At 36.0% G+C, this 14,060-nt stretch overlaps 1 protein-coding gene across 1 annotated transcript in view; it reads right to left on the reverse strand.

Annotated features, from left to right (window-relative positions):
- Window positions 1–3,222: 3,222 nt before the first annotated feature.
- Window positions 3,223–14,060, reverse strand: part of LOC102601987 (uncharacterized protein At5g03900, chloroplastic) — a 35,563-nt gene continuing 24,725 nt past the window's right edge. The window contains exons 11-13 of the mRNA XM_006339968.2: window positions 11,030–11,093; window positions 8,678–8,821; window positions 3,223–3,779 (exon numbers count right to left, since the gene is read on the reverse strand). Of these exons, the coding sequence (XP_006340030.1) occupies window positions 3,636–3,779; window positions 8,678–8,821; window positions 11,030–11,093 (352 nt within the window). The 3' untranslated portion in view covers window positions 3,223–3,635. The remainder of the gene's footprint in view (window positions 3,780–8,677; window positions 8,822–11,029; window positions 11,094–14,060) is intronic.

A 14,060-nucleotide genomic window follows, 5' to 3' on the forward strand; every position in this document is an offset into this window, starting at 1 on the left:
GTTACCTGTATCTGCATCATTAAAAGATGCAGGTCGAATGGCATCAGTACATTAAGTATACGAGTATGCGAGTGAAATTCTAAAACAAGACATAAGCTTGAAAGGAACTGAAGAACTTACCTGGCTCAACTCAACTCAACTTAACTGAACTCATTTCAATATAATGCAGTACAAAACAAGTGCAATATAAAGAAAAGCATTTAAAACATGGATCTCAATTCTGTGTATTTAAGAATACAATAGTAACTCTGATGTGTATGCAAAGATACAATAAAACTCTGAGATGTATATAAAAATAGAAAATAATACTGCTGTGGGAGTTTTTCTAACCGACAACCATCATGTAAGAGCTATTGTGATGATACCGCATTTTGCCTCACGCTGTAAGGGCCGTCCTATACCTTGCTGAGGGTATAGAACCTAACTACTAAGTGGATCCATTAGTCTATGCTAAAAAGCACTAAAGGAATCATCTAAAAAGTATGACCCTTTTCTACCCATGATGACTACTACATGGTTTATGGGGGCTGTGAGTTGTCTGAACTCTCCCCCATAACGGTGCTCAATACTACTCCCAAAATATGATACTAGCTCTTATGTTTAAAAACATACTTCTTTCTCTGATTTGAGATAATTGCTCAAAAACCTAGCTCAAATGCTATCTTGGAAATCAAAGTTTCCTCCTTTGCTTAATTGTGGAAGCGTTTACTCTTTTTTGAAAACTAGCTCAAAGGCTCTCTGGAAACCAAGGTTTCCTTACTTGTTTAAATGTGAAAACATTTTAAACTCTTTGGAAATACGTAGTCCCCATATACTTTTGAAGAAATGAACTTCAATCTTTACTCCTTACTCTTTACTCAACTTGAACTTTAAGTCTTAAAACAAAGTTAAAACATTTGGAAAAGACTTTTTGGAAAACTCTAAGAACTTTTCTTGACTTGACTCTTACTTCTCTTGACTTTGATCTTAACTTTTCTTGAATTGGATTATGGATTCAAGGTTCATGATCTTATGTTTATGGATGATTTCATGATGTTTAGACGTACCTTAGAGTGTTGTAATCAACAAGAAAACATAGGTACGTTGCTAAGGAACTAGTACGGAAAGATGGGGAGGAATGGGAAAAACTGGCGTCCCTGGCGCTATGAGAGGCGCGGGGCGCCAGAGGGAAAACTTCAGAAGCTGGGGTGGGGCGCGCTGGCTGGTGCGGTGCCCAGGGCCCAAACTTCAGAGTCCTCTTCTTGGGGCTCTGAGAGGGGCGACCCCCCAAGCCCCTGCCCAGGTGCACTCCGACTGTTCTCCTTCGTTTTTCAACTCTAAACCCCCTATTTCAACTTGGTTCTATCCCCAAACACTTAGGATCGATTATACCCTCAATAATACAAGATTCAACTCAAAATCACACCCAAAAACATGAATCGAACTCAAGAAACTTCAACAACACAAGCCACAAGAATTCCAACGAATTCCATCAAGCACTCATAGGATTTACTTTCAAATCAAATAAACTTCGCTGAATTGAATCATTATTGGCGCGTGAGTGAACTAACCCAACTCTATGTGATCTCACATACCTCGTAGGATTGAATCCTTGACGAAATCCACAATCAAACCTGAACGTTCTTGACGAATCTTGCCTTTTCTCCTTCTTTCTCCTCTTTTCTCCTTTCTCCTTCTTTCTCCTCTTTTCTCCTTTCTCCTAGCGTAAATTTCCAATTCTCTAAACTGACCAAATTCTGATTTGACCCCAATTAAACTCCTAAAAATGGATTAAAATAATTGTGAAAGGAAAAGACTAAAATACCCTTCCAAAATCCGGTTTAGACTTTCCTTAAATGAACAACCCAACTTCAAATGGGAATATCTCACTCATATGAACTCGGAATAGCGCAAACTCGGCGGCGTTGGAAAGATTATTCCAAGATCTTTCCTACGATATCTGAAAACACACCTAAATCATCCTGAGCTAGGGGTTATGGTCGTTTGAAGTTGACCAAAAACTCAAACTTAACTTAACTTAACCAATTTTCCAGATTTTTATTATTATAAAAAATCACTCTTTCTAATTCTAGCTCTTTCTAGTTACGGGGTGTTACACGTTTAACCACAAATTATCAAATATTTTTGACAAGTCATTTTTGAGTGAAGTTCCACCATGCATTTCGCCGTAGATTTTGGGAGAAATATTTTACTTTAGAAAAAAAAAAGATTTATACCCATAAGTTCTAATAATTATTAAAAATACTCATAAATTTATATTATCATTTTATAATAAAAATGTTCCGTGAAAATGATAACAAACATAATTAATATGAATTTAAAAAAGAGAGGAAGAAAACAAAAGGAAAATACCAATGATTTGTATACAAAAACTACTATTACTACTTGTAATTGGAAGTGAGAGCAAGCTTGGATAAAAAAATGTATAATATATATATATATATTGTACAATGAACTATGAATGAAATTTAGTACAAAACTATAAATGACGGGTGTTCTTATAAAATATAAAAGTTTGGGTAATTTTTAAATTTTAAAAAATTCCCAAATACTAAAATTTGACCCAAATTCTATTTTTTTTCTCTAGAACTTAAAAACTTGGATGGTTGCCAAATATATTTTCCAAGTAATGGCAAAATATATGGCTAAACACTAGTTATCAAATATAAGAGTGTTATTTGGATCTATGTTAGTTGTTTTAATAGTCTGTGGCTGCGTTTGAATGGTGTTAGTGGTCAAGGATATTTATATCCTTAGTTTAGGTAGAGGAATGGATTGATTGATCATCTTTGGTGTTTGTTGAAGTTTCTTTATTTAGAGACATTGATGACCCTCTTGGTCTTTTCCTTTGTTTTGAAGTAGATGCCATTCCCTAAAGGTGTTCAAGTTCAGATAAACATGCTTTGGGTCAAAGTTTGGGGATGTTGTCTAATGAAGTTTCCTGATTTTCCTTTCGAGAGGTTCTAGGTGTGTTCTCCTTCAGTTTGCCCTACTTCGATATATCGACGTTATGTAGCAGTTGTGTTTTTCCATACTTAATGAACACTTGCATAGCCAAATTTCATATGTAAACTGATCCTGTGCTGCATAATGCACAAGTGTAGAAACATTTCAATTTACAAAATGACAAGTCTAACGATTATTTTGCAATTGTCCATAGTTAATTACATTAGCTCCTATTCATGGTTTGTTTTGCATGGAATAATCTAAAACAATGTTCAATGCTCTTCAGAAAATATTCAAATAATTGTGCTCGAAAAAATGTTTCCAAATTCAAAATACACAGTAACATCTTAACTGACTAAATATGTCACAACGAGGCTAATTTTGCTATAAAAGCCTGGCATTTGTAGCAGATCGATTGTCATATCAAGTACATTCTTAATGAACTAGACTTTGAATCTTGTAGTTCTTAAGCCTGGATTAATGTTGCTGATTACATCAAAATCTACTGTTTGACATGCTCCAATTCTTATCAGCAAATTGAGTATACACAATGGCTAACAGTTGGTGGACTTGCAGCTTTGCCTGCCTTATGTCGTGGCTAGAGGCAATGAAAGGTATAATTTATCGGAGTCTCTGTGTGTATGGAACTCGAGACTTTACAAAACAAAATTACCTTTGAATAACACCATCTATTCAGACTTTTCAATTTCTCGGAATTTTTTCTCCCATTGTTGTGCATCATAATCTTGCTCATATAAGTCCTTGTCTGTACTGTAAACAATTCGATCCTGGCCAATAAAAGTTCTCTGTGCCATATCCCGGGCACTCAGAAGCTGAAAATTATACATATCATTAAGAGAGTTGGTACATCTTGAAAGTGGGAACGAGACATAAGTAACAAAAGCTGTGAACATAATCACTAGGCATCAAACATTGGTATTGACTTGTCAAGCATTGGCTCGTCTCACTCAGGTCAATTTGCAGAGAAGGGGCATTGTGTTAAGCAATAAATGTTACAGGTGTGGAGACAATTAACCATCTTTTTGTACACTGTTCTGTAGCAGCTCGAGTTCGGCAAATGTTCTACAACATTTTGCGTTCGAGATGGATGATGCCAATGTCCACTACAAAAGTTTTGAAAAGCCGGAAGAGAAGATTTGCCTAAAGCAATGAAGAACACGTGGAACATCAGTCCAGTGTGTATTTGGTGGTGTAGTACGGAGAGAAAGAAATATAAGAATCCTTATTGACCATGTTGGAGTGGGCTATATGAATACGTTTACTTCATTTAACTCCTCTCAGAACCACTATTATACAAACTAATAATAATAACAAAAATAAAAAGTATGTTCTTTATATTTTCTTTTTGAGCTTATGTTCTTTATATTTTCCAGTGATGTATCTTTGAAAGGCTAAACAACTGTTAGAAAGGCGTAGAACGTAAGTAAAAATGATGACATGACTAAAACAACTACTCCCTCCGTCCCATTTTATGAGACACAGTTTAACTTGGCATTGGCATGGTGTTTAAGAAAGAAAGGAGAACCTTTGAAACTTGTGGTCTAAAACAATCTTTAGATATTTGTGTGACTGTAAATCATTTCATCAAGGGTAAAATGAGAATTTTTAAGTTAAATTGTTTCTAATTATAAATTTATAATAAGGTGACATTCTCTTTGGGACAAACTAAAAAGAAAAAAGAGTGTCACATAAAATGAGACGGAGGGAGTAATAAGTAGAATCTAAATGGATCTCTTTTTTTTTTATAATTGTAGCCCAACTTTTTTTAGGTCTTAAAGGATCACAAGAGGTTGTAGGCAGGGGCGGATCTACGAACATGGGTGAGGGTGCCATGGCATCCGGAAGCCTCAGTCGAAATTTTGTATATGTATAGCAATATTCTCAAATGTTTTTTGTGCCACCCATAGTCACAAAGTAGTGTGAGGTTCCAGTTGCAAGCGGTTAATCTATGTCTCAAGGATGTGAGCTCGATTCTAGTATGACACTCTTGTAGAATTTTTATGCTGCGTTCTTCATTTCTTTTGAAAAAAAATTCATGCCCGAATGATTTGAACTCACAATTACTTGATTAGAAGTCGAGTATTTTATCCATCAAGCCATGGGACAATGATCTTCAAATGTATCAATATATTGTATTTAGCTCACGCTAATCAAATACCTTAGTTGTAAAAAAAATTTAAACTTAATTATTGTTGACCTTGGTAACTGTTGGGGATGGCAATGGGGAAGGGTATCTTAACCCGCAAAAATTTCAACTCGCCCGGCATGACATTTTTCTTTGATTTCAACCAGCTCCGCCCCGCCCGGCATAAATCCACCCGCCCCGCCCCGCATAAGTATTTGTTTTCTTTTTTCTACTTTGTTATTTACATATGGTATTATTTTCCTTTCCTGTAATACTTTAAGGTTAAAAATATTGTGCAGAATAATAAATGAATTTTAAAGAACATTCAAGTTAATATTTAAAAAAAAAAAGAAAAGAAGAAGTTAATATATGACTAATACTACAGGGATTGTAGTGTTAAGAAAATAAAATCTTAAATGACAAAGAAGATGAATATCCTCGACAGATGCCCAAACCTCTTATCATGTTGCCTTTAGTAATTTTTTTAATGGTTATTTAAAACATTAAATAAACTTATTTTTAATCCACTCTTTATTTCATTTTTTAATTATTATTGTTGAATGTTGATTAATAATAAATCTAAATTGGTTAAATTAAATTCAAAAGTGGTTAAAAAATTGGAGTTCAAATGGGTCTTCTAGCACAGATTGTGATGCCAGCGAGCGAAATTAATGTTGAAATTTCAGCCATTTGTTTCAACCCACAACTGCCCCACCCCGCTTGAAATTTACAATTATTTGTTAGCACCCGCCTCGCCCCGCATAAGCTAAAAATCGCTCTGCATCTGCTCCGCCCCATTGCCATCCCTAGTAATTGTTTCTGTATCTATTAAGAACCAAAACAATGCATAGGTTGCACTAAACCATATTTACAAGAGTATTCTATGGTCTACTACCCTGTGACTATTCAAAAGGGATCATCAATAGGTTTGATAGTATCAGGATGAATTTTCTTTGGCAAGAGAATAAGGAGAAAAAAGGCTACCATCTAGTCAAGTGGAAATCAGCAACACAGAGCAAGAAAAATGGGGGGCTCTAGATCAAGAACTTCAAATTACAAAGCAAGGCTCTGATTACATTTGATTTCTTCGGCCTCTTTAGATTTATTATTATTGTCAAGGCTTGAGACTTATTTTTTTTTTTGATGACAAGGAAAACCCGCAGCCGCTACCCTTTGGGTGCGCACAAGGTAAAACCCCCGCTCCTATGCAATAGCTTGCAAATCACATAGGAGAGGTAACCCGCACTAGTTAAGTCCGGTGCAACGAGCTCGACCCAGAAGGCAAACCCCTTGCTTTCGCTGGCAAGGGGTTTCGAACTTGAGACCTCCAACATGAAAGTCCCAAGCCCAAACCACTGGGACTTCTTAATATTACTTCGTCTAAGTTATTGAAATTATGTATGTGAAGATCTTCGGCCTCTTTATATTTAGTTTGTTACTTTTTTTTTTGATGACTATGGTGTTTGAGTTAGCTTTTGCGCACCTCGACTTATTCCATGAGATACTTGTCACCTCTCACCAACAACAAGTATCGGTAACTCTGTGCACCAAGGCAAAGACGAATGTGAAGAATCACCTAGTATTTTTTGTCCCCGCTGAGTTTTGAACCTGAGACCTTAGGGTTCTCAACCACTTTATATTTAATTTGTTACATAAAGTGTGAAGTATTTAAATAATACAAATAGTTATGCCATCATTGAGTGTTTTTAGAATATGAAAACTTGTCGAGTGCAATTAAAAATCGATGACATATTTATGATATTACTAATATTGTTAAAAGCTTTTTCTTGGCACTAAGTTGTCATAATTATTTCAATTTTTTCGTTTGATCGATTTGTCTATATAAAGAAAAAGACAAATAATCCGAACCAAAGCGCAAAGGATCATATCTTTACGTTATTTGGACTTTATAAATAGCAGTGTTGTGTGGCACCCCTACCCTCCAAATCCTGGATACGCCTCTGGTTTTAGGTCCTTCGAGACAACTTCCTTCCAAATGGCTCTAGGTCTACCTTGTCTTCTTTTAACGCCTTCACTCACCATGATTTTACATATAGAACTGATGCGTTTGGCGGTTGACACAGGGCATGACCACCATCTCAAGTTGACTTCTATTATTTTATCCTTGATATGTGCTACTTGACCTTATCACAAATGTGGTCATTTCTAATTTTGTCTAGTCATGTATGACCACACATCCATCTTAGCTTCCACATTTCTGCGACACTCATCCTGTGGATGTGTTGGCCTTGAGCGGCCTAATATTCACTCCCATAAAACATTGTTGGTCTTATAATTGTTTTGTCGAACTTATCTTTCACTTTGGTAAGACATCTTTCTATCACATAACACCTCGATAGCACTCCCCCATTTCAACTATCTGATTTTGAATCTTTGTGTGACATCTTAATCTATTATTGCATGCTCTCGGAATAACAAGCCTAGATATCATAATTATTTGCATTTAGACACCACAATCCCGTGTAATCTCACCTCAATTTCCGAAATAGTTCATATATGTATGGCATACATAAACGGGGATGTTTTGGTTTATTGATGTAATAAAATGTATCCCACAATCTTTGAGCCTTACTGTTTATAATATATATTTACTATTTCAACAGAAAAACACCAAGTGTAGATGAAGTCCAAAGAGACCAGATATAAACTTACAGAAAATTAAATACCGGACTGTTTAGCATGGTAGAAGATTGCACTAGGGTCGCAACATCCCCCACAATACGTGGTCCCTTCTTGCTAATATAAAAGGTCGCTCTACTTACCAATTCTCGAAAAAAATAAAATAAAGGATATTCTCACATTCATAGTTTGAAAATAAGTACATATCAGTCCAATAGGTTATTCATTCATCAATTCGCACTTGCATTCTCCTACAGTTTTCATCATATACATACTTCAGTATTATTTATATCATTTTAAAACATTAATACTAATTAGTATGAGATATACGTGTTCGAGAACTAGTGTGTGTGTGTATATATAATGATTGAATCGCACAGACATTCTTATCATTTGGTAAATCCAAGTCCATGGTCTAATAATTTTTTATTTTTGATGGTCGTGGTGTCCAGGCCAGCTTTCGCGCACCTCGACTAATTCCACGGAATACTTGCCACCTCCCACCAGTAATAGGCAACCAGGTAACTCTGTCCACCAAGGCTAGGATAGATGGGAAGAATCACCTAGTGTTTTGTGTTTTGTCTCCGCTAAGATTTGAACCAGAGACCGTAGGGTTCTCGACCACTTCATTGACCACTAGGCCACACCCTTTGGTGCAGTCCATGACCTATTATTAACTACATAAAACTACTTTTTACAGCCTACAACAAGATAACCAAAAACAAGTTTAAGTAACCAAAATACACAACTAAAATGTTGTTAAACATGCCACATTACTTTTGTGTGGTTATAGAAGGTTGTCATTAAGAATAAAATGAGAAGTTTAAGTTGATAGAATTTCCAATTTAGAAATTTACCATTCTTTTTGGAACGAAATAGAAAGGAAATACTACCACATAAATTGGAACGGAGGGAGTAGTAAAGAAAGCAGCAAAAATTTGATACCTTCGTCCGCAGTGAGACATCGGGTCGTTCAAGTGCTTGTGCATATTGTTCCCTGGATCGATTTCTTCTTTCAATTTCACCATTTCTCTTTTGAACAAGAAACCATCGGATCAAGGGAATGGTGAAAAATGAGCCAGCATAAATCTGCAAGTAACATCATACAGTAGTTAATGAATGAGCAGTTCGAAACACTATTTACTTCCAAATAACAAGGGGAATACATCTGAATTACATAACTGCTGTATAATATTAGAATCACTCAAGAAATGGAGTTCCCAAAATAATTAATTGGTAATCAACTAGCACTGGAATTTGCTATAATTTACTTTAACTGCATGCCAAAATTCACTAATACAAAGATAAAGAAATTCAGGCTCAACCATGGCAAAGTTTTAGAAAATACAATCAGACAATATTTCAAGATTATGTTTTCCAGTTACCAAGTCGGTTCGTACATCATTATTTCAAAACAAAAAAAGTTCCAGATGCACTAAATGACCTTGAAGAGAAAGTAAAATCATCAAACAAAGTTGTGAGAAATATAGGAGAAAATATTATTGAATTGTTGTATCTACATTGTTACATAGAGACCCTATTTATAGACACTACAATACGATCCTTTACCAAGTAGGATACTATTTATTATTCTTATTCCTAATACTATTCCTATTCCTATTCTAAGTAGGATTGTATATATATATTCCTATTCTAACACTCCTCCTCAACCTGGTGCATACAAGTCATATGTACCTAACTTGTTACAAATGTAATTAATATGAGAACCGATGAGGAGCTGGTGAGATATTTGCAAGTTGATCAGTCGACTTGACAAAATTGACAGTCAATCTCAATGTGCTTAGTCTTCTCATGAAATATTGGATTTGATGCAGAATGTTGATAAAACACAAAGCAACTAGCTCTACTACGAGTCATGCCAAATTCTTAAATTACTGTGCTGAACTTCCCAAATCAAGCTTGAGAAGAACGTTTTAGATTCAACATACAAGGCTACTCAACTCCCTTGAGCAACAAAATTAGATGGTTGTTCCATATAGACTTCTTCCCGGTGCATGGTCGCCAGAAAGTGCTCAAAATTGGAACATGCTCATGTGTCAGAGTACTAGATTTGATGGCTAAAAGTGGTCACAATTTGAGAAATAAATTATATGGGTCGGGTCGGATTGGGTCGGAATGATACACGATCCTACTAAGAAAGAGAATTATATGGTAGGGTCGGAATGATGACATGATCCTATTGGTAAATAGAAATTATATAGGTAGAGTCTGATTAACGACACCACCCTACTAAAAAAGAGAAATTATACGGGTAGGGTCGGAATAATGGCACGACCCTACACAAATAAGGAAGTAGTCACCGGAAAAAATGATGCTACGCAAATCAGATATGAAAAAAGTAGTCACCGAAAAGATGGCACGGTGCTACACGAATCGGATATGAGAAAGTCGTCACTGAAAGGATGCATGGTGCTAGACAAATAAGATATGAATGATGGCACGGTGCTACACAAATTAAATATGAAAAAGTAGTCACCAAAAAGATGATACAATGCTACACAAATTAGATATAAGAAAGTAGTCATCGGAATGATGGCACGGTGCTACAAAAATTTGATATGAGAAAATAGTCACTTGAAAGATACACGATGACCCAACTTTCGCTAACATAATCATTGGCCAGAGTCGCCCGCCGACAGCGGAAGCTCTTTCATTCTCTACCAAGATCGTAGAGGCTCTAATACCATGTGAGAAATATAGGAGAAAAATATTATTGAATTGTTGTATCTATATTGTTACATAGAGACCCTATTTATAGACACTACAATACAATTCTTTACCAAGTAGGATACTATTTATTAATCATGTTCCTAATACTATTCCTATTCCTATTCTAAGTAGGATTGTATATATATATTCCTATTCTAACACTCCTCCTCAACCTGGTGCATACAAGTCATATGTACCTAACTTGTTACAAATGTAATTAATATGAGAACCGATGAGGAGCTGGTGAGATATTTGCAAGTTGATCAGTCGACTTGACAAAATTGACAGTCAATCTCAATGTGCTTAGTCTTCTCATGAAATATTGGATTTGATGCAGAATGTTGATAAAACACAAAGCAACTAGCTCTACTACGAGTCATGCCAAATTCTTAAATTACTGTGCTGAACTTCCCAAATCAAGCTTGAGAAGAACGTTTTAGATCATTGTTTCAAAAGAATATTAAACTCCAGATGCACTAAATGACCTTGAAGAGAGTAAAATCATCAAACAAAGTAATCAAAACACTAAAATAAAGTTTAGCTCACGGACAATACTACAATTGATACCTGAAGTAACGGAAATATCTCTGACACAAATGAGATGAAGCTACTTGGACTGACTGTCATGTTCCTTCAAAATACAATTCAAGCGGTAGATGTTAGAGAAACATTGCAATGACCCGAAGTAATGATTATAATTATTGACCGCAACATTACTTACATAAATATATAAGGGGGGGAATAAATTACAATTTGGACCTGAAAAGAATTGGATAACTAGCTAAATTGAAAGGTAGTGGGTCAAGTCCAAACCCATCATCCGGTAATGGGTAACCACAAGATGATCCACAAACTAGTTTTACATGGCAGATTCCAAACAAGAGCTATGATTATTCAAGTGTGGATTATAAGAAATCATGCCTTATTTGTTTGGCTTCATACAATAGCTACTCTTATGGCTATGCAGGAAAAATGATGTATCAAAAGACATAGACTTCATTGGTAAAGTAGTGGTAGTGGCGGCAGAAAAGGGGGTATTTAGAAAAGAATACAAGCTGATTTGATTGGTTATAATTGTCTACATTAATGTTGATGATATGGAGGAACAATTGGGATTAAAGGAAGCAATGGGCTGGGACAGTAGGCAACGTTGAGAGAAAGTTGATCGAAAGCTTGCATAGTTTCAGCAGCACAGTGAAGAAAAACTGGGAGCAGTGAAATAGTTAATTTGTGTCAACTGCAATTTGAGGATGTCAGTACTCCTCTTTTCTTTTCTACAGTAATTTCACCACAATTTGTTTTTACGTTTTTTCTGAGTCGTGATCTATTGGAAACAGCCTCTCTACCTCATAAAGTAGGAGTAAGGTTTGCATACACCCCACCCTTCCTTGGATCATACTGGGTATGTTGTTTTTGCAATTTGAGGTATCAGTGTATTTTCCAATACAACTAATATTATTTTTAACATGAATCCAAATATACCTAGATTTTTTTTTTGGAAAAAATACATATTCCAAAATATGACTCTCTCCATCCCAATTTAAATGTCTTACTTTTCCTTTTGGTTTGTCCCAAAACGAGTCTCTTTCAATAATTAGTTTAAGTTTTTCAATTTCAACATTCTACCTGGAAGTTCAAGACCACAAGATTTAAAGGACTGCACACTTATATTGGGATTGAGGGAGTATATGAATTCAGCACACAGATTGTGCTAGAAACCAAAAGATGTTTACAACAAAAACCAAACTACAGACCTTGCTCTTCTTACAAGGAATCTAAAACCTGTAAAATTGAATCAAGATTATCAATATATTCAGTTTTACACACACAAAATAAAGGAGGACAATGCAGTTCATCTTGATCTTATGCATATTGCTAGTTGTATCTTCAAAGCATACTGAGTTTCTCTCCTTCCAAACAGTCCACCAAATAGCTGCTAGGACGATCCTCCATCTGGCTTGTTGGTAGTAATTTACCTCCTTCATTCCAACATGAAAAAAGTTTAGTTGTTCTACCTGGCATTGCCCTTATAATACCCTTGAGGTTAATAAACAAGTCCCACAGCTGACTAGTCACTTGCAATATAATAATAGATGGTTGATTGTCTCTACCTCTTGTCTATACATGTAACACCTTGAACAAATTGATATACCTCTTTTCCTTAGATTATCTTCGGTTAGAACAACTTATTTAACTACCAACCAAGTAAAGCATGCCACTTTATATTAGACAGTTAACATCCAAGTCGAGCAGCTCGAGTCCTTGCCCAGATATAACTCCTATCGTACCACCATCTATTATTTATTTGTAGTCTAATGTTGTATGTAGGAGTCCTAGACTTGGTTTACTCTATTGTGTATATGTTCCCTTCATGTATCAATTCAACAGTGAACAAGAAACAATATACTTCTGGTTCTGGCAGTACCCAACCTCTCTCCTTCAAGCAATCACGAATGAATTCTGGCAACCCATCTCCTCCATCACCCCTCAATCATGCACACCACTTTATCTCAATCACACTTAATTCTTCTACCTACCTATTCTGGCAAACACAAATTTTGTCATTCCCTCGTGGCCAAAACCATTTTGGATATGTTGATGGAAGTAACTCATGCCATCCATCTCACCATCTCGGGCAAATAAAATAACGATAAAGAAGTTATCCCAATCCAGTCTATTCTCAATGGATTATGTAGGACCAAGTTATTCTAAGTCTCCTTATCTCATAACTCTCTGAAGAAATAATTTTAATTGTTATTGGTCTTTCCACAACCAAAGAAGTTTGGGACGCGTTGAAGGTTGCTCTCTCCTTGCCTTCCAAAACAAGAATTCTCAATCTTCATATGCAACTTCAAAATATGAAGCAAGATATGAATATCACTCAATATCTTTTTTTTAATGACCGTTGTGTCCGAGCCAGCTTTCGCACACCTCAACTAATTGCACAAGATACCTGCCACTTATGTTGCTCAGACTCTTCAAAAATGTCAACGGGTGCGTGCGGATTCTCCAAAAGTAGTGTATTTTTGGAGAATCCGACAGGCGTGCGGCATTGAAAGTGAAGAGTCTACGCAACTTAGCCTGCCACCTCCCACCTCCCACCAGCAACAGGTACCAAGTAACACTGTCCACCAAGGCTAGGACAAATGAAAAGAATCACCTAGTGTATTTTTTGTCGACACATGGGTTTGAACCTCAGACCTTATGGTTCTTAACCACTTCATTCACTACTAGGCCACACATCACTCAATATCTTATTAAAGCGAAACTCATATGTGATAAGCTAGTTGTTGTCGTTCGTCCTTTCATATTTTCCTATCAGAATAACTACATATTAAAGGGCCTGTGAAGTGACTTCAAAGATATTGCTACAACTTCATTAGCTCGGCCAAAATCTGTCGCGTTCCGTGAACTACATAACCTTCTTTTAGATCATGAGTTTATTCATGGCCAGACCCTCCCATCTATGTCCATCACGGGCTCATCATCTTCACATATTATGTCCAACGATGTTAAATTCATTCAGCACTCTTCCAGGACAGATTGTGGTCGAAACAATGGTCATGGCAGAGGAAAAAATCATGGGGGGGGGGGGGGG

Source organism: Solanum tuberosum, unplaced genomic scaffold (genome assembly GCF_000226075.1).
Source record: "Solanum tuberosum cultivar DM 1-3 516 R44 unplaced genomic scaffold, SolTub_3.0 scf00013, whole genome shotgun sequence".
Classification (NCBI taxonomy): Eukaryota; Viridiplantae; Streptophyta; class Magnoliopsida; order Solanales; family Solanaceae; genus Solanum; species Solanum tuberosum.